This window comes from Hyaloscypha bicolor, assembly GCF_002865645.1.
Source record: "Hyaloscypha bicolor E unplaced genomic scaffold K444scaffold_13, whole genome shotgun sequence".
NCBI classification, from domain to species: domain Eukaryota; kingdom Fungi; phylum Ascomycota; class Leotiomycetes; order Helotiales; family Hyaloscyphaceae; genus Hyaloscypha; species Hyaloscypha bicolor.
Window position 1 is genome coordinate 983816 of NW_020194515.1, and position 20824 is coordinate 1004639.

The following is a 20824-nucleotide window of genomic DNA, read 5'->3' on the forward strand; positions in this document are numbered from 1 at the left end:
CGGAATGGTATACCTAGTTAAAGATGGCTGGGTTCCCTCGTCTCGGGTTTAGGGTTACTGTTTTTGAGGTTTGACAGTATAGAGTAACAGAGCCAGTCCAGTGAATTTACGCCCAAGTGTGAATTAAAACGTCAACAAATTGAGATTGGAAATTGATCTGAACAACCAAAGAGATCTAATGCCGAACTCCTGAATGTGCCACGCGTGATGTGAACAATTCAGCATCACATTATATACCTGACTTGACCTGAATAATTTGGTATCTAGAAGTGATTATCCTACACATTGCTAGTATAGTGAGGAGATTTAAATGCCAATGTACGCTATTACTCCTGAGTAATTTGAATTTTAAGGGAGGATTGGTTTTGATGGTGCTGATATAAGAAGATCCAAAAGCTAGTGTACGCCACTCAATCCGATGAATATAAACCTCAGGGTATAAATATTCCAGATGTTGTGGATACAATCATGAAATCTAACCTTTACATCAGCATTTTGAGATGCTTAGAACCTTCTGTGGGGGTGACCTCGCAAATCTGAAGGCAAAAAGTCAGCAGTTGCAAAATCCATAATCTTCCGACAGGCTCCCAGGAAGAATATCACCAAATCACCCCAATACTTGTAGGACATTCAACTGTTTCATTCGCCGTTTTTACTCTCGAGGTAAATGAAAACCATGTTAGAAGTGGCCAATATTCTGGGGAATCTGGGTCATAACGAAGCACAGTGATCCAGATATATGCTCTGCTAAACTCAGATACTTAGAGCATAGAAACTTCAACTAAGAATTGGGCCATAAATCTATACATGTGAATATGAGATTGGGTGTCCCAATGAGTCTTGGGACTTCGCAGATGTGATGCGGATTATTGTACCATCTTTTCTCGGGTCACCCACAATATTCCTGATTGAATGCCACCCTTTCTAAAATAAAACCTGAGTTTCATTTAGGAGAATTATCAATGTACCCGGAGTATTCGAAAATTTAACTGCAAGTGTTCTCTGATGTTCTAGAATTCCAAGCTCTTTTTCATATGATTAAAATTTCCAGTATTGATAAAGAGATAGGACACTCGTCACCTTGTTCCTGATATTGTAGTACTTTCTCATTTGAATAAACTTCCAAAGTACTATGACGGTGGAACCTGCAATGCCAGTATTTCGGGCCCATGTAAAAGATGAAGTGGGATTGCAAGCATATACTCGTAAGCAGAACCGTTGGTTCAGCAATGTCTCGCAACACAGCGCTTTGAGAATGACGGTATCAATTTTGGAACATTTAAATAAAAGTCTGAGGGATAATTTGCAATGCGAAAACTCTGTTAAGTCTTGGTATGCTTTCAGATGCAATAGCGTTTCTTGTTCGATCTTTCAGAAGCAGCCTCGCCGCTCGGAACGCCAATGGAAGCTCTCATGTGACTTTACTTAAAGAGAGTGAACCTATGACTGGAGGGAAATGAAGCCGAACGAACGAGTTTCAGAAGATGGGCGAGAAGAAGCAGGGCCGAGTTCGCTTTTATTTTTCAGGACGATTGCACACTGCAGCCCTTGCGTCGAATAACCTATTCATGCGCAAGTCTACTTACCTCCGCTATATTGAGACACGAAACAGTTTTGTTCGACTTGAGTTTATGGATCTTGTTGGTGGGTTATCATATTTGGAGTTCTCGATAAAAAGGGGGTGGCTGGAGTGGCGGTCGCTTAACCCGAGGTAGCGCCCCAAATTTCACTACCCTTCACACTTTTACATTGGGCAGCACTCTGATGGGGATATAACACAAGTATATAGAGTTGAATGGACTTCCACAGCGTGGGATCACAGCGTACGAGTGAGACGTGAAATTAGTGAGTGAAGGTTGGTTGATTTCTAAGAACTAAGGAGAGAGGGTATTATAAGCGGACTGTGGACGTCCGAAGGTCACATGACAGAGCCACGTGACTAGGGGTAAAATCCTCACCACAGTACCGAGAAGAAAAAAACTGGTTTGTGGGCTAATTCAGTAAATAATTCGAATGAAGTAGCTATTCCAACTGCTAATTTTCAAAGATAATGCTGTGGTGGTTGTAAATCTGGGTCCGAAGTTCGGGGAGTGCGGTGGCGGAGACGGGCCACTAACCGATATCGGAGTTTTCCTTCAGGTCCTCATATATTAAAATAAGCATATTCACTTCAACAATCCAATTCAGGGCTTGTGGTTTAGTGGTATAATACTCCCTTAGCATGGGAGTGGTCCGGGTAAGCATAGCAAACACCAAGAACCACTAAACATCAGCTAATTATCCATCCAGGGTTCGATTCCCCGCGAGTCCAAGAAGATTGTTCAATTCAATCAATTGATCCCATCAAATTACATTTTTTTGGTTTTTTTGTCGATGCGTAGTGGTGATGAGGATGGGCAGTTAGCGAGGTTTTGCGACCCACAGCACTGACAAAGGGCCCGTGTGAGGTAATCGGGCCCTGGGAACCTTATTTTTGAGTAATGGGACTTGAAATTTGGAATGCAAGGACTCTCGAGAATTTTGCCCGGTCCACTCCCAGACACAGAAATGAGCTGTGAAGCTGCATTTTTTGCTACCGGGAGGTTGAGCCTAACGGCTCAACTACCTAGTAGCCATTTATTCGAAAGTTAACTTGTCAGCAAACCTCCGCAGCATAAATTTTGCTTCAAACTGTTGCTCGGTGGTTGAAATAAAGAAGTTGATAAGCACCTTTAACCTAACTTCGGTACCCGGGAGCAATCAAGCCTTTATTCAGAGTATTAGCCACTTCTTTACACAGATCCAAGGCTCCAGAATTTCTATCTTTAGCTCCTAAAACGGATTTGTTGCTCCAGTCTCAGCCCAGGAGACCGCCGTTGATGGACATTGGCAATGCCTCTTTTTAACACATGCAGAGCTGCCAAAATCCGACCCGGGTTTATGGTTATTTTTCTACACTTCTTTTACTTCTCTTGGCTTGATTATTAAATGTACGTGGAGGAGGGGAGTAAATGACGTTGAAAGAGGCTAGTCACGTCATGTGCCTTCCGAATTTGATTTCAGTTGCATTCCTACAAATCTTCATTCAAACTTTTCATTATCATTCCACGTATCCAAAACCACCTAGAACTCCAAACCCAAACTCCTCCAACCGGTCATAAAAAGGGTATCATCCAGCTGCCATATCCGCCACTCCCCTCTTCATGTGGGCAACTCCACAATCCCCTGAGAATGCGCTGCCTGGCTCGATTGACGACCCAACCCCGGCGACTTCTGACTTCCATCCATTTCACTGACGGCAGTCTGAGTCGAGAATCGGTTTTGCTGCTGCTTGAAGTTGTGTCGAGGGAACTGCATATCCAATCCTGCGCTCAACGGAGGCGAAAGCGGAGCTGAGAGAGAGAAGTGCGGCGACTGTGGAGAGTACTCGTAGCCTTGTTGCAACAACTGATTTCTGTGCCCTGCCTCCTGCAACTGCGTCTTCACCACCAACCTCGCAACCAAGGTCGCCAGCGCATCCTTCAACTGCTTCTTCACGAACCGAGTCACCATGAAGTTGCACTTGATTTCAATATCCTCCCTCAAATACAGGCCCTGGATCGGCGCACCAATACCGATCTCCGCAGGCTGGACTGGCTCTCCCGGCAGGTTTCCACCAAGTGTCCACTTCTCCTTGATATCCAAGCCCATGGGCGCATACACATGGTTCTGCATTCCGTTTGCGAGGTCGTGGAAGCATGTCTTGAACGAGACACTGCCCTTGATGCCGGGAAGGTACGATATCTTGTCGGTGATCTGATACCATGTGCAATGATACTCTTCCGGAGTGGCCTCTGGTGGCGGATTGATGCGATGCCTCTCGGTGTGCGTCGGGTTGAGGTCGATCATCTCGATGTGCGAATGGAGGGTTTCCAGGACTGTCTCCCTCGAGACGCCTGCTGGCAAGGGCGTAATAGTCGTGAAGATGGTTTTCGCCATGGTGATTGCGATGCCTTCGTGATGGTTTGTGCGATGTTGAGGGAAGATGGAGGGGACGGCTAGACGGGCTGGGAGCGGACTGCATTTGGGGAAGAGGGACGCCCTGTACAGATTGCGCCAATGATCTGTCTGACGTGAGCATCAAGACGCATTGTTCCGCTGGTCACAGTGGAGGCTTGGCCGCCACGAGGCCTCTTCATCCCCAAGCGACCCTAGCAACGGCCTCACCGTCACCCGAAGAGTCGGTAATTCGCCGATGAATTATTAATTGCTTTGATCGCATCGCGACGCGCAACTCGTCATCTTCGAAGGATGTCGCCGCAAGCTCCGGATACACATCGAACCGTCCTCGCCGTCGACACGCCGAGCTTCCCACTCGCCTTGGATGGACGGCCGTTCTGCTGATTACGTCAAAGTCAAATCACAATCGGACGAATCAGAGGAGGGTGGCTCTGAAGCTCGTAAATTAGCGTGGTGGGACATAGGGCTGGCTGAGCCACCAGGGATCGAATTGGATAGTAGCAAGGGATGGAGATGCACGAAGCATTTGATGCTGACCTGATGCTTCGATATCAGACCCTTTATCTTCTGTAGCGCCCAGGAAACTTCCGTCTTTAATCCAAAGTCAAGTTCAATTTGACGGCCCGGGGATTTGCTTCCTTTTTATGCCTGGTCATCAACATTTATGTCTGGACTGTTGCGGGCTCAAATGCGACTGCTTCTGTGGTTGCCGCATGCACGATTGGGGAATTCCCAGCAGCGGCCTTGACAAGCGCCTGCCAAGGTCTGCCAGATCCGTTTGCCATCCATCTTTACACTTCGCAAGAACTGCGGGAAGACCTCAACTCTTCTCATCAACGCTCCGGTAACATTCGTTTCTTGACGCAATTCTCGAACCAAGGCCTCTCAGCGCATCTTGCTTGGCTCGATGCAAGTGCAACCGAAGACCCTCTCGCAGCTGTATCGCCCACGTTTCGTGGGTTGGCATCCCGTCTGGGAGCTGGAATACTTCATGTAATATGCCTTGTCTTCCCATCTGAGTTTTGAGGTCAACTTTTATCTCTCCAGGAGGAACGGTCCATGGTGGTGGAGTATTCGCATTTCCCCATCTTCTCGAGTGAGAGCGCCCTGTGCCTCTGAGACATTCGAACATCTCGAATCAAGCCATCAGCCTTATGTCCTCACGGGGCTGGATTTTCAGTAACGGCCGCGCCGCTTTGTGACGTCGCCCCTCTTCTCAACCGATTGGCGATGCCACGATCCACGTTTTTTTGTTGAGGGCACTGCTCCAAAGCCAATCAAATCTTCATCAGCTCGTCGAATTCCACAAATGCGCATCGACCTCCAAGAGCATGCAGCTAGAAGCCCAGCTGCCAATTTTGATGTGGCTGAACGCCAAACCAATTGCACACACCAAGCCCCAAACTCATCTTCAAGATAAACTTCGATAAACTTCTTCCAAAAGCCCAGATAACTTCCGGAGATCGCCAATCAACGGGTCGCCCTCAACTGCCCCAGACCGGAGTCAAATGTACAGCGCCGTAGCAAGCCATGTATTAAGGTACATTGATACCTCATCGAAGATTATGTAGCCAAGGTTTTCCAGTGGCAAGGCCGCGCCCAAAAGGTACATTTAAAAAGTACCCCCCAGCCACGTCTTCAATGTGCATTTCTGCCTTTTCTTTCTCCCGCCATAAGGCAAGTGTAATGGAGAGTTCTTCGGGGCTTCAAAATTACGTATCCTTCTTCAATGACCAAACTGTCTTTCTCACTGGTGCTACGGGCGGCCTTGGAGGCTGCCTTCTATTTAAGCCAGCCTCGTAGCTGTCAACGAAGAAGGTTTATATTCTCTGCCGGTCAGAATCCAAAACACGGAAGACATGGAACAAAACAACGCCGAACCATATCGATTCGATTTTGAATTCTGGCCGAGTGAAACTTGTTGGATATATTTGAAGCTAGATTTTGCCATCGCTCCTGACTTCCTTGCTGAAATCGCTGCGCAGACAACCATCGTGATACATTCAGTTCGTATAATGTATTGCCTTATCTTGGATATCTGAAGGAGTTTTGTGCATAGAATTCTGATTGTGTCTTGCAGGCTGCAAACACCTCGTTCTCCCCGTCCGTTCGACAAGCAATTGACAACTGCATGTCGATGCTAGAACTTGCCTGAATGGCATCAAGCTTTATCAATCTGCGCCAATTCGTCCAAGTCTCCACCGGCTATAGCAATTCAAATAAACCAGATGGCACCATAGAAGAGAAAATATACCCTCTCGGCGACCCCGAGGAAAAATTGAGGGAAATCACGGCCACCGGGACATCTCTGCATGCCTCCCACTTCCCTTAGATACGCGAAGCACCTCACAAAGCGTTTCCTCTCCTCTCGATATCCCAATCATCCCATCATTATCGTCCGCCAAAGCTGCATTGGCTCAGCTGTGTCTCGGCCTTTCCCACTCTATGGACCCATGAGTGCCACACCTATTGAACAATGTTTCAAGCTCCTCACCTTGAACCCAAGCACGGGTATCATTCACGTACCCGAAAGCCAAACATCAGGAACCAACCTCTTTGACGAGATTCCCATAGATTGGGCCTCGAACTTGATTCTGCTTCATGCTGCAGCCGGTACTCGTGGGGTCGTCCATGCTGGGGCCGAATCATTCACTCCTCGGTCCTTTGATCACAAACGTCGGACTTTTCTTGATGGAGAAGCCATGAAGAAGATTATCATGGTGCAAGATAAAAGTATACCACAATGTTCCCGGGCGAACTTTTATAAGCCCATTACGAGGGACTGGTGGATTTCGAATCAGGCTTCTGAGAAATTTGGGGAGGTGAGCGGCCGTTGGGTATTTCTCTGGATGGACTCGATTTGGAGGCGTATGATAGAGGGAGGCGGGCGAAAGTGCAGGCTGAGGTTGCTGCATCAAGGAAAAAAGCGAGACTGTGATGGCTGTTAGAGGGCGATGATTAGAAGCAGACACGAGATAGAGTTAAATCATATAGATGAATGACGTTCCAATTTGTTTCTTGAATTTTTCTGAGTTCGCTCTTGCCAATTGAGTGCTTTCAAATGCCAGACAAATATCTTCTGTTTCTTTAGTCACTGCTGTCTACTTGCGTTTTAATGAGCCCGAGCCAGGAAATTAACAAATCAATTGAGGAATCGTCAGTTGAGAAATCATCAAACTTCTCTTGCCTACCTTCTTCGAGGTCCTCTTCCTCCCCCTTACTTCAGGAGGCAGAATTGCGCACAAGTCACGTGATTCCATTCCTCGATTCTGCCTCATGTTAATTCCCCAGCCACAACACCAAAACTCCCAGCCCCCTTTGCGCGTCTCACCATGAATCACTGGCCACGATGGATTCACTTCAACGTAGCCACGTTTTAAGTTTCTTATGACAGTGGATGAGTATATTACTCCTTCTCAGGTTTGTGCATTACTTTCCTCTTTAATTAACAGAGCAGGTATGCCTTACATACCTCACACTCCCGAGTCCCTCCTTCCTCGATCAGATAGCAAGAACCCCGCTGCAACATGCAGAGGTCTCACTTCGAATGGTCGACCGTGTCGTCGAGCAATTTCGAAATCACCTCAATCTTCGCCGAGCCCAAGCCCACGACGAACCTCGAGCGCACCAAGCACACCGAACCCAGAAGCGTTTTGCTGGCAACACAAGGTCCAAGCTGATGTTCACGTTACTGCCTTACCGCGAGGGCTTCAATCTGCCACAGTTCGAGAGCGAACAAGCATTGATACACTGGTGGATCGATTGGGTCTTCTTGAGGTTGAACAGAAGAAAGAAAGGAGGCAGCGTCGAAAACCAGTCCCTGTGAAGGATCCAGAGAAACACTCGCAGAGGGTTGATCATGTTTCCCAGCGGCCAGAGCGACCGGGGCCTCGACCAAAGCCGCAGAGTGATCTTGGGTTGTTTTGCTGCGTAGGTGTGGCAGATGAAAGCAAAAGGGCACCAAGACCGGTCAACCACAAACCCTCGAGGCGGACGACTGCAACGATACCTGCTGAGCAGCGCTCGAAGCTACCTACAGCCGTACAACAGAAGCTTTCTTCCCAACGACCTTCAATCACTCGAGACCCTTCATCACGAACGGGAGAGTTCCTCTCTCTCATACCAACGTCTGCATCCCCACAAGTCACTGCCTTGCTGCTCGCCGAATTAGCAAAACCTGTCTCAGGTGCGGATGATGAAGGCTACATCTACATGTTCTGGCTAACTCCCGAATCCGTCCCCGCTCCTCCACCTTCCGAGACTGCATCTTCCCTCCTCGCTCCCCCTTCCCGACCAATTCCCGGCCAACGAAGAACCTCAGATGTCCTCAACACCTTCGCTTCCACGGGCCCAAATGCCCAAGACAAGAAGACAATCCTGCTTAAAATCGGCAGAGCGCAAAATGTGCAACGGCGACTCAACCAATGGACTCGACAATGCGGGTACAACCTCTCTTTGATCCGCTACTATCCTTACCATCCAACTACCCTCTCAGATACGAGTATTAATGAGATTCCGAGAACGCCGAGGAAGGTTCCAAACGCGCATAAGGTGGAGAGATTGATACATATTGAGTTGAATGCGAAGAGGGCGCAGGGGAGTGGGAAGTGTAATGTTTGTGGAAGGGAGCATAGAGAGTGGTTTGAGGTTGATGCTAGCAAGGATGAGGTTAAGGCTGTGGACGAGGTTGTGAGACGGTGGGTTGATTGGGGGGAGAGGGATGGCGGGAGGTGAGGGAGTTGAAGGGAGTAATACCAAAGTAATGTTTCTGCCTGCTTTGGGATTTGGTGTGATACTGTGACCAAGTGCACATGTTTTATTTCGTGCTTGCATTTCACTGCTTGATTGTTTTGATGCTTCTTGATTTCTCCGTGCTGGTGCTACTGACTAAAGGGGCATTTCATTGAAGACTGCCGAAGTCTATGTGTGTTTTCTGTTCTTTCCTCCTAATCTCCTCAAATTCTATCCTCGTGGAGGAGTCTGCTGCAATGCTATCCCGAAAGTTCCCCAGCTTCTCCTATTCCTCCTTAACTACCCTGCTCAATGCAATACCGCTCCCTGCTTCCAATACTCGAATTGCATAGCATCCCTTATGAATCACTGTTTTCACGAGGTCTGCGCTCACTTTTCTGCCCAGCTCGTGCAGAAACAATACGTGCTAGTTTAGAATAGTCTGATGCCTACCGTTGGTCAACCAACAGTGACAAATTCGATGATACACAATAGAAACTTTCTTGACAGTTCCGAAGCGCTCGATCCACAAAGCGGCATAATTGTACCGACATGTTGACTCCAGTCCTTCAAGCCAAGGAAGCTGTACTTCTTGCACAGCCCCACCATGCTCAAGGAGTCTTCGAGAGAGCCAGATCAAGGAGGGAAAGCTAATGTCATATCATCAAAGCCCTTTTGGAAACGGAAAAACGCCTCTCACTTGTAGTTCATCGAAACCTTGGTTAGTACCTAGATATCAACCGGCTTCATCCTATCAATGAAGCTCAACGGAACAAATCCCTTCTTGTACAAAGCATGAACAGCCCCCTTGTACAGTACCTGGTCCCCACGCAGTGACTTCACCAACGCTGGGATCTTGCTAAAAGTTCTGGAGTTCAAAGTGCCATCATTCTCAATTACGTGCTCAAAGATGATGGCTCGGATCTCTGGCGCAAAACGGCGGAGAGCAAGCGGTGGCTTGACAAATTGACAATGCTTAACGACCGAATTCCCGATGTCGCAATCGAAGAGAATATAATAGTGTAATATGCCGGCGCGGATGGTGCAAGACTTTAGAAGCACATCGTTGAAGGTGCAGTGGGAGAGGGCGAGGTTGGTGAGTGTGCTGGAGGCGCGGAAGACGGAGAAGATGGTGGTCCGGGGATTATGGGGAGTTGGGGTTGGGGTTGGCGCTAGGGGACAGGATTACGGAGGAGTAGGTTGGGGCTTCTTCGCCGTTTTCGAGGCGGCGGAGGAGGGTATTGTGGCAACGGTTTGCCATGGTGTTGTTGATTGTTTGGAGCTGGAGGTGAAGAGATGGGTGTGGTAAAGGAGGGCGGGGAGGAGGTTAGGTGGAGTTCCTGCGATGCGGTCAGAATCGTCACCGCTGCACGGGCTGGCGGGGCTCAAATTCCACTTATAGAGATAGCAATTGCTGTTTGAGTATAGGTGGGGCAAGGGCACGAGGTGAGCGGGTTCATACTAGATGAGCTCTTCCGCGCCTCTCGTGGGTATTCACTCGTTGGAATTCATAGCCTAGTTCAATTGTGTACCCTCATATGGAGCAAGTGCAGCTCGTTTGGCGTTCGCGGCTGTTTGTTACTTTGACGGTTGAACTATCACGGTTCTCATTGGCTTATCATATCGAGCATCTATTAAGCCATCATGACCTTCAGTCACTCGGTACAATCATCTCTCCCTCGCCCTCTGTATAAACATCTCATCCTCAAGTTAATCCTTCCAGCCAAGTTCTGTACACTCTGGTCGCTATACTACTTCACCAATTTCAGAGTCTTCAGAATATTCTTGACGCTCACTGCATTCGCAGCATCCTTGTTTATATTCTCTCCATCATCCACAACAGTCCAGCACAAAGTGTTCCCCTTCTCTGCCTGCCAAATATGCCTTACATAAAAGGTGCCCCACACATAGAATCTGTTCGCCATAGATTCAGCGACACCGATGCTTTTCTGCCAACCGTATTCAGGAAACGCGATACAGCGAAATCCCCAAGCCTTATCGGCAACTCGACCCTGACACGCAAACGTGAACTTGCTGCTAAAACCCAACGATTTGCTGATCCTCCCAAGCATGATTTGGCTCTCTACATCGTCATCTGGAACCTCGATGGAGAGTTTGTTGATGGTCCCGAGGTCGTTGATCCACCAGCGGAGCTCTCTGAAGAGCAGAGATGAGTTGTTGAACACTTTGATGTGCAGCCTCCGAAGGCTTTTGAGTCTCCTCAGTTCCGTCGACAAGTTTGCTGCGGCGATCTTGGTACTGCTTCTTGTCAGTGTTTTCAGATGGTAATATGAGAGGGGATAGATAAGGCTTACTAGATTGACAAGCTCTGAATTCTCTCAACGGCAACCTGCGGTGCACGAAGCCCAAATGGCCCGAAGTATGTGAACTCATTATTCTTGTAGAACTGGGCCAAAGCCTCACGGTAGAGCAGGGGATCCCCTCGAAGTGCTACGACAAGCGGAGGCATGCTAGAAAACCCTTGACAATCGACCTTCTCGGAGTTGTACTCAACGGCACCCTCGAAGATCAGAGCTCTAATCTCAGCAGGGAACCGTCGGAACGCGAGGGGCTTGTCGATGATTTGGCAGTGCTTCGTTGCAATCGTCTCATTCCAGGTACAGTCGAATAGAATGCTGCGATGTAGGGTGGTGCTTTGAATGGTCGAGTTGAAGAGCTGGCTGTTGTTGCAGAATGAGCTTTCGAGAGAGACGTTTCGGAGGATGCATCTGTTGCGGATCATGGCTACTCGGATTGAGATGTTCTCGATCGTACACTCATCGTAGGTCTTGACTTCTTCTCCTGCCTTGAGACGTTTGATCACAGGGTTCTCCGACCAGGGGAGTGGTCTCTTGCTGCTGAGAGCTTTGGATGGTGGACCAGCCGTGTCGTTGGGGGTGTCTCCAGTCATCTTCTTGAGGCGTCAGCTTCTAAGATATAAAACTCTAGTGTAGAAAGATTTACCGTGGGGATAACTCCTTAAGAGGAAGGTGGACAATGTCGTCAAGAATCTAGTGGAAGGGGTGTCTGGTTGAGATCGAGGTGTTTCGCTTCATCTTTGGAAGTTTATTTACACTCACGTGAGAGTTATTGATATCGGACAACGCTGTGTCGGATTTACTTTTGCTTATATTCCTTTACTAGCGTTCCCCGCTCGGAGTTCAGAGGAAACATTGAAGGAAAACAAAAATTTGAAAAACCTCAAACCAGCTGTACCATTCGCTTTCAGCCACTTCTTTTGTAGGTGTTGAAGGAGAAGCCGCTTCGCCTTTTTGACCACCTCGTGAGTCTCCCCTGAGAAGATCTCTTTCCAAAAATAGTATATGTCGTTATTGACTTGCATATTTTAAGGGGTTGTTGCGACCGTAGGAATCAACTACTCCGATCTTCTATCTTCGACAACCCCTTTCCATTTCCTCGAGGCATTCAACTGATTCAGCCATCGACGGCGTTCCACTATGGTATCCTCGGCGGTTCATCCAGTTGTGCAGAGGCACATAGAGAATCAGACAGATAACCTCGTCGTCCCATACTCTGGATTGCTGCAGAACCCGGCCATTTCAAATACCATGTTCCACAACAAAATTCTCCAAAACTCCGTCTTCAGTTATTGTGTCTTCAAGGATGTAGCAATCGAGCACTGCATAATCGCAAACTCAACTGTCACAGACTCGGTACTGAAAGGCTGTGTATTGGTCAATTCCGACGTTCTCGATTGCTATTTGAAAGACTCTCGCATCAAGAACTCCAAGGTCGTCGAAAGCAAGTTCATCAACTCCCTTCGAAGCAAATGCGAGGTCCGCCCAACTCCCTCTTTTCACCGCATTCCTCCAGAGGTTCGGATTATGATACTTTCGAAGGCTATTAAATGGGATGGAAAGATACCGAATGTGGTTGCTGCATTACGGGGAGATCGGGTCTTGTATCGTGAAGCTATTGGTGTCTTATGGGAGACTTGCACCTTCACACTGCACCAAGCAAACCATCTGAGCCGTAGGGCGATGAGTCCAGCCGCATTTCAAAGCATCCGGAAGCTGGAGATCAAGTAAGTAGCCCAACACATGTAACACGCTCAACTGACCGGGTTGCAGTGCCTGGGAGTTCAAGACCGACCCATTTCCGGAAGAGTTAGCGCACTCGTTCAACATCCTTGAGATACGCCTCGATTTCAGCATGAGCTACGGCGGCAATCTCCCAATCAACAAGTTCTATCATGTGGGCAGAAACTGGACGAGACGCCTCGGCATCAGGAAGTTGTCACTGGTCCTCACGGTTCCGGCTTTCGTACAAATAAACGCCCATATCGAGCATGTAGTTGGTGAGGGGGATACTCAATTCGGCATAGAGAGCAAGAAGTCTCGTTACAAAACTAAGCAGTACGTCGCTGGCCATATGGGTGTTGAGTGGACGTGGGAGGCGGGAGATGGGGAAGTGCTAGTTTGGAATTTAATGTTGTGTAAACAACAGAAGCAGGCAATGAGTGAAGCGGTCGCCGCCAGGATAAATGAGGAAGCACGCCGCAACAGGGCTGAATTCTTGAATACAATGGGTCGCTGAGATCGGTGGGGTACCATGGATTCAATGAAGATATAGGCCAGAAGAATGACGCTGTTGCAAGGAGGGTGAATCATGAAGTAGGGTAAGACAGGATACCATTCTTGAATGTAATGCGTCAAGAAATCGAGACCAAATGTAGACATAGACGAGAGAATATCGCAAAGATCCACTCGCCCGAATCTCCATGAACCTCATGGAATGACGAGTGTCTCGGATTTGCGTTCTCCTCACTGATCCCAGGAATCTGCCTGGGCAGAATCACCACTCTGGCCACACAGCAAAATTGTCACCGTCACGGCCTGAAAGATGAACTAGAAAGCCGAGTTTTGGTCTCTTAGGTTCTGAAGTTCTGAAGTCGAGGTCAAGGTTCAGCAGAGTAAGAAGCAGCGAGAACAAGAAGAACCAATCAAACGCTGAGACATCTGAGAACCCCTCTGCCCATCAGCTCGTGAAATTATTTTTCTTATGTTCCTCACGTCTGCTGCGGTGGTTAACCTTTCCCCACTGTTTAAATTGTATGAAATATAAATAGTCGCCGGATTTGGCGAAATTTAAAGGTAAAGCTACAAGTCACTTATGTCTCACGCTATATGCGCGGCAGAGTACCCATACGAAGAAGCTGCTGTCAATTCCCTGTCTCATACTCCGGCCTCAGGGAAGCACTTGGCCAAAGAAGCTACAATTGAAGCCGCCCGTTTTGCCCCAGAATCTACATTGAACCCGGGAAGACAAGCTACGGGTGAAAACTTGTCTAATGTACAATATCTAGTTGATCGGCAGAATTTTTAGGCAGTTTCTCGACCTACTCCCACTATTCAGCACCCATGCGAAGAAAGAGCTAATTCTTTTGTCGCATTCTTGAATAAAACCGGGGCCGTATCCACACTTGGAGCCTCTATCACATTTTCAAATGTCTCCGATGCACCTGTCGCTCCTCGGGTCGACCATGGCTTTTCCGAAGCTAAGACTCAGAAATACAATGCTTTATTGTTGCTTTTTTAATCCTCGACCTCGTTGCCACCTTGTTCGCCGCTTCTATAGTTACTTATTGGCGCTGGAAAATGGTAACCGGGTTTGGGTGGGTTGACAGCGCTTGTTGGCGCGCTGTTGCGCGGTTCTACACAATCACATCTTTTCTCATATTCACGCCTTTATAACTGCATTTATTTTCCTTGATCTTGATGTGACAGCATACGCTGGAGCTATTGAGTGGACAGCCATCGGGTTCACATGTTTGTTTACTTTACGGAGTCCGCTTTGATGCTTGTAGCAGAGTCCATTGGGAAGCCCGCCTTCTCACCAACATAGGGGAGAAAAGCACTGTGGGAAGATGCATTGGAGAATGTGTAGAGAGCAGAGCTTTCCAGCCCCAGTTCTAGTTCGAAACGCAGGCGAAGCACTGAGCAGTATACGTGGATTGGGTGATCAGAGGGACGAAGATAAGAGCTCCCAGAAGGTTTCATCTCCAGTGAAATGCTGCTAAGCTAATCTTACATCGAAAGAAGAAGATGCAGTGCCACTGCCACTGCACCAGTGCGCAATATCCAGAGGATGCAATTTTTTGTTAATCTCTCCTCAAACAAAGATTCCCCTGCTAAACTTTGTAAATGATCCAACCCACCGCCACGAAAATTCCAGGCTCCTTAGGCCCTAAGCACTAGTGCCGAAGCCCTTAAACCTCCACTTTTTAGCACATCAACGCCTATATTTATGGGTAATTTAGGGCCACGCCCGCTATAAATCCAAATTGCGATGTGCAACAAGGCTTTGGGCTTGGCTCTAATTGGCCAACGCCACGTGTCCCCGAGCTCATAGTGAATGCGGGAGTGAAGGCGGTCTTGCAAGGATGAAAGTTCGTAGAAAGGGGTTTGAAGTGAAGGTGGAAAAGGGGTAGAAACCTCCGCTCGCTTAAGGTTGTTTACTTGGTCCGTGCCCCTAATCTTTTGTGACGGTAAGCCCTATCTTGCACAGCCTCCACGGAGCGTCAGAATTCCAAATCTTCATCGAATCACAGCACATCACGAAGCTTTATTCCAAATATCTATTTCATATTCCGAAGCCATGGCCAACTGAGGGGCATCGTTGTCGAATAAGCTCCGTCGTGTATCATCGTTCCGCAGGGATGTCGTTGATGCGAAGCACATTTCTGGTTACACATTTCTGGTTACAATCCTGTGTATCATTGGCTCAATCTTAGGGCGGCCGCCACGATCTTCTCTGATTTGTGAAGGACAACTCACATTATGCACTAGGTGCTTTTGTTTTACCATTCTCAAAGGAGATAATGGTGATTAAGGTACTTGTAGATCTGGAGATATAGAGGACTTCTATCCTTCTTTAAGGTACCGCTGTTTGGTATCCGCAACACTACGAAAGATTTCTATTTGTATACTTTAAGATTGGAACCCCATCTCGGGTCAAGAAATCAAGCTCTGGATTGATATATAAGCTGCACCTTATTCCACTCAACGTACCTCTAAACACTTCACGGCCTCAAATCGACCTATTCGGACCAGAAAACAATCTCTGCCTTTGCATCCGCCAGACTTCAATATGCATTTCTCAATAACCTTTCTCCTTTCGGTACTCCCTTGTATTTTTGCACAATACGGCAATCCCCCTTCCTCACCAACGAAGTCTTCCGGCGCTGCTCCTTCATCAACAGGAACCGCAACCCCTGGTGTCCATACAGTTGAAGCAGGAAACGGCAATCTTGCCTACTCCCCTAGCAGCATCACTGCAGCCGTTGGCGAAACGATCGAATTCCACTTCTTCCCACCTCTCCACTCCGTTGCGCAAGGCGATTTTGCGACTCCTTGCACGCCACCTGCGAATGGAACTGGATTCTTCAGCGGAGACATCACGACCTCTTCTGGAGAAAACACCAACGTCTTCACTATAAAAATAAATGACACGAATCCGATTTGGTTCTACTGTGTCATTCCGACACATTGCCAGGCTGGCATGTCTGGCGTTATCAACCCTCCGTAAGTCGTCGCTGTTTTTGCCGGGATGGAGGAAGCATGCTAATGTTTTTACGACAGTGCGGACGGTTCGATGACACTTGCTCAGTACCAACTCGCTGCTGGCAAGGTAGCAAGCTCGGTTGCTCCTGCGAATGTACAGGGTGGTGTGCTTGGGCCGGTGAAGGCGGCAACAACGTCGAGTTCGACTCCCAGCCCGAGCAGCAAGAGTGCTGGCGTTCCTACCGGAGGAGGCGTACAATGGGTGATGTTTGCTCTAACAGGAACTGTTGCGATAGCCGTCGGAGGGTTGCTTCTCTGAGGTCGAGTAAGCTTGCTGTCCAGCTCGGTCTCATGTTTCAAACTGAGCCGACTTTCATAGACTGAACTCTTTGTGTATCAAATTGGTTCATTTAATACTGCGCCGGCGTATATCTTGAACACCGGAGAGGGCATTAGGTAATCATTCGAACCTCAAAATTGATTGTACAGTACATTAGAGAAAAACATCCCAAACCCATCTCATGCATAACATTATCTGCATATTCGGCTTCCAACGATCTAACTTCTCCTGACATACTTGGCAGCAACGACCGGATCTAAAGGAATTTCTCCTTCAGAAATCTCCAAACCGGATCTTGCCCTCGGCAACACCCCTACATGCGTCACGTCCGATAGTGATTACTTCTTCCCAGTAACAAAACTTGCAGACCATAATGTGTGTCAAATAATTTAATTAATTATAATTGTTGGCCAGTAATCAAATCAAATTAAGTCAGAATCGTAGTAATCAAATTATAATTAATTATATGGTCACGCGGTATCGCACGTAAGTATAAAGATAACGCAAGCGTTATGGCGCAAAAATAATGTTTATTCTAGCCTAATTTAGTTGTCGCCTTACTATAATAGGCTTAATAGCTAGTATGCCGCCTTTGCTCTCTTTACTTATCTTTGTAAATAAGTACTATGGTAGGGGGGTTTCGGCTCTCTTAGTCACGTGGTGCGGTTATATAACATCCAGAGCAAATAGTTCGCATATATATATTACCTTGCTCTCCTTCTCTCTTCTTAGGAAATCAACTCACCTTTACTTTCTTTACGCTTTAATAGTATATTATTTAAAGAAAAAGAAGAGAACTTATTATTTATATAACTTTCATGTGACTCTCACGTGATAATTAGAAATAATTAAAGATATTGAATTATGATTAGTCTAATAAAAAAAATTTTTGGGAGTCGATAATCAAATTATAATCAATTACCTTAATTATTTTTTCGACACACTGCATACACTGGATGGCCGATTCTATGAGAAATTGAGGCCCATAATAGAAGGAAAGGAGCAAGAGTCCTTCGAGAGTAAGGTGCAGACATTGGCGCTTATATAAGCGAGTCGCTCCTACTTTCTGCTTTTCCCAACTCACGATCATACGTGAACAAATATCACTGGAGATTAAAGCTACTGCATGTACTGTACTTACCCAACCCCTTTGGGGTTGTATGTCTACAAGACAGGATTCGATGGAGAACCTACAAATATCGACGACCGCCCAGAGCAGAATACTGATGTGGCTTCAACTGTTGGTATGCTGGTTAAACACTTGATCATCTGCTAATTGTATTTCCAGGATGAATTTTTCATCATTGGTTCCGAAGATTTTGTATTCATCTTTACATGTTTCAAATTATCCCAGATAAGCGCTTCAATTTACTGAGTCGCTGACTCGCTGTGCATCGCAAACTTAGTGCAGAATATTATGACATTGAAATGAACATCTTCGACCAGGTGGTATTGCACATCGTGCCCATGGCACCAAAGTAATCAAGCATCAAACAAACAAAAAGCTCCATCTAATCACATTAAATGGGGAATAATAGCTTCCTGAATATCATAGATCTTGGAGAGATTTAGAACATTCTTTGCTACAGGTAAATTGAAGGGAAGGGTGTGAGCCACGGTACCCTGAAAGTCGTTATGGGGACTTTAATATATTTTAAGCCTCGGCAACTTTCTCGTTCGGAATCTTCTCAACAGTAGCCTCAACGTGTTCTGTCATGAGATCCTTCACCCCCTTCAAACATGCAGAAGCAACAATCGCCAACACCACAAACGGAATGATGGATGCATAGCCCAGTCGATATGCATGTGCATATAAAGTGTGACTTGTTTTCGTAACAGCTGCGAGAATGCTGGGATTGATTCCAGGAACTGCGTTGAGTGAACTTTGCTTTCCAGACTTCAAAGCCGAGATCAACAGCGGCACTGATGACTCAGGAAGCCCATGATCATGAGCTGTGGAAGAAATGCTCGGTACATATGTCGAGGCTAGCTTGCCGTTAATGATGGCAGAGAGCACGGCAGAGCCGAATGCTCCTCCAATTGCACGGGCAGAGAATGCGAGGCCAGTGGCCGTTGATAGGTATGCATGGGGAGCGGTAAATTGTATGAGTGCCACAAGAAGCGAAAGTGGTCCTGATTGCCCGATGCCACCTAATTCAATGGTTAATGGATGGCGAGAGTTTAGTTATGACATGGCTTACTGAGAACATTAAAGCCGATCTGTGCCTTCTCCATTGAAGGGGAGATACAGGTGTAACATATGACGCTTCGGCGCATCTCGTTAGCGACATCGAACCTTAACATGCTGAGCTCACAATAACTTACACAACGAGAAATATTACCAGCGTTAGTAGCAACGGACTTTTCAGATCTTTGTATTTTGTTGCGTACCATCTAGGCTTCATTAGCTCCCTCAACAATTTTGAACAGCCGTTTAGCTTACATTATTGGAATTGAGGATAGTAGAGTGGTAACGTTGTAATATAGCTGTCTCTTTGAGACATTCCAGGCAGTACTCTCGAATCCTAGGTTTAGCACCACTTGAGGAGTGACGCTATTCACAGCGCTGTAAAATATCCACCTAGTGTTCTGTGAGAAGCATTTTCATATGGTCTCCTGACATTTTTTCAGCTTACCCTTCAACAGAGAAAGTGAAAATTGAAAGAGCAAAGTTCGGTCCTCCCTGAAAGAAGACGTGAGCTACCAAACCATCGTTCCTGCCCTTCCATTCTGTAGTTCAGGCATCAGCGACTTTAACAAACAGTCCAAGTGATCGCCAACTTACCATAAAGACAGAACATCACCAGAAGACTAAGACCAATACCAAGTGGGGCGGCAACATGAGGGTTAGACCAATGGTAGGCACCTCCCGACCAATCAAAACCCAGAAGAGTCAGGAGAGCACCAGCCATAAAAAGGATAGAACCGATGGGATCGCAAACCCAGATATATTGTGATAGAGTCATTTTTGGGTAATCTGATCTTCGCGGCGGCCAGTAGAAAAGTAAAAGGCCTAACGAGGAGGCGAGGTAGAATGCTGCTTGCATCCAGAAGATTGTGCGCCAGCCACCTGCATTGGCATTCGTGACGCCGCCGGCTCCAAGAACACCGACTCTATATTCGGTTGTCAGCGCGCACTAATGGAAATTGTTGCTTTTCTGAGTATTAAAGAAATAGAGGTATATACTTACAGGCCTCCTATTGCACCTGCCACGTACCCAAAGCCGTTTGCCAGGGGTCGATATTTCATTGGCAGGATTTCTGACGGAATGGAATGAACGATCGACACCGTAGACAGGTTTACTCCGATGAGTATACCACCACCGATGAGCATATTCATTGAATTCGCTCGGGCAGATACGACTGCACCAGCAAATGCGATGAGTGGCGTGAGAGCAGCGATATACTTGCGGTCCAGAACATCTGACAGCCGCCCAACAACAGGGGACAATGCACTTTGCATTAGCAGAGGTCCCTGCGGGGTTGTTATTTTCCGCTATAAACCGCGAGTAGAGCAGCGACTTCTGGCTTCATACCTGGATGATCCATCCCGCAATTGCAGCATCTCCAAGGTCACGAACGATGAATGCAATTACTGACCCAGCGGCAGTGACAACAAACACCTGTGCTCCGTTCCTATTGTTCAAGGGAGGTTAGAACCCAAAGTGCGGAGGCAGTTGGAGCCAATACTGACGCAAAGCAAGTCACAAAAACAACCATCCACGATCTCCATCCCAAGTTGACGTGTTCGTCGTCAAGATATGAATTGGCATTGACGATAGGGGGGCGCTGTTCATCATGCTCGATGATGGTAGCTTGGGAGATTTGATTTACTGAATCAACCTTGGTATCATCTGGGATGCTTGCTGCTGAGGTAGCCATGATTTGGAAGTTTGAAGATCTCAAAATACGTGAAGGCGGTTTAGTTCAGATGACTTCCGTGCTGTGACTTACCAGCCTCCAGATATATCTTAACACGGCCAAAGGATTCGGCAATTGTGCAGACTCGACTTGCCGAGCTGACAAAACGCGACAGCTGAATAAATCGAATTTTCTCATGAAATCCAATTAGACCCTTAACAACAACTCTTGCGAAAGCCGCTGACTGCTAAGTCAGGGGTGAAACGGGTAGGAAGTAAACATCCGTATGTCTGAGGTCGATTTCAATCAATCTTTCGGGGAGGAACGTTGGGCTCTATTGTGCGAGGTCCGGTCCGTCAAACAGGGCGTGCACGCCCTGAAGTAGTTGTTG

The 20824-nt window shown here is 47.2% G+C and overlaps 6 protein-coding genes and 1 pseudogene across 7 annotated transcripts; 4 read left to right on the forward strand and 3 right to left on the reverse strand.

The window, feature by feature from the left end:
• The first annotated feature begins 2186 nt into the window (after positions 1–2186).
• K444DRAFT_t4 lies at positions 2187–2311 on the forward strand (annotated as a pseudogene). Its single transcript has one exon. The product of its transcript is annotated as a tRNA-OTHER (tRNA).
• Positions 2312–2911: 600 nt separating this feature from the next.
• Positions 2912–3957, reverse strand: K444DRAFT_649714 (uncharacterized protein; the record flags this gene model as incomplete). Its single annotated transcript, XM_024885597.1, has 2 exons — positions 2912–3050; positions 3332–3957. The coding sequence occupies 2 exons, from the start codon at positions 3955–3957 to the stop codon at positions 3011–3013; spliced, it is 666 nt and encodes a 221-aa protein (XP_024743557.1). The 3' UTR covers positions 2912–3010.
• Positions 3958–7437: 3480 nt separating this feature from the next.
• K444DRAFT_516925 (DUF1766-domain-containing protein) lies at positions 7438–8712 on the forward strand (the record flags this gene model as incomplete). Its single annotated transcript, XM_024873720.1, has 1 exon — positions 7438–8712. One exon carries the CDS (start codon positions 7438–7440, stop codon positions 8710–8712), a length of 1275 nt encoding a protein of 424 aa, XP_024743558.1.
• Positions 8713–10460: 1748 nt separating this feature from the next.
• K444DRAFT_698679 (uncharacterized protein) lies at positions 10461–11620 on the reverse strand (the record flags this gene model as incomplete). Its single annotated transcript, XM_024887956.1, has 2 exons — positions 10461–10968; positions 11025–11620. The coding sequence occupies 2 exons, from the start codon at positions 11618–11620 to the stop codon at positions 10461–10463; spliced, it is 1104 nt and encodes a 367-aa protein (XP_024743559.1).
• Positions 11621–12167: 547 nt separating this feature from the next.
• Positions 12168–13266, forward strand: K444DRAFT_698680 (uncharacterized protein; the record flags this gene model as incomplete). Its single annotated transcript, XM_024887957.1, has 2 exons — positions 12168–12754; positions 12801–13266. 2 exons carry the CDS (start codon positions 12168–12170, stop codon positions 13264–13266), a joined length of 1053 nt encoding a protein of 350 aa, XP_024743560.1.
• A 2386-nt stretch (positions 13267–15652) lies between these two features.
• Positions 15653–16746, forward strand: K444DRAFT_658934 (Cupredoxin). The gene is made up of 2 exons (XM_024886311.1): positions 15653–16253; positions 16311–16746. Exons 1-2 carry the CDS (start codon positions 15820–15822, stop codon positions 16549–16551), a joined length of 675 nt encoding a protein of 224 aa, XP_024743561.1. The 5' UTR covers positions 15653–15819; the 3' UTR covers positions 16552–16746.
• Positions 16747–18226: 1480 nt separating this feature from the next.
• On the reverse strand, positions 18227–20454 carry K444DRAFT_516581 (MFS general substrate transporter; the record flags this gene model as incomplete). The annotated part of the gene is made up of 9 exons (XM_024873695.1): positions 18227–18723; positions 18774–18838; positions 18898–18966; positions 19016–19153; positions 19209–19302; positions 19358–19686; positions 19764–20047; positions 20109–20208; positions 20267–20454. 9 exons carry the CDS (start codon positions 20452–20454, stop codon positions 18227–18229), a joined length of 1764 nt encoding a protein of 587 aa, XP_024743562.1.
• Between the last annotated feature and the right edge of the window lie 370 nt (positions 20455–20824).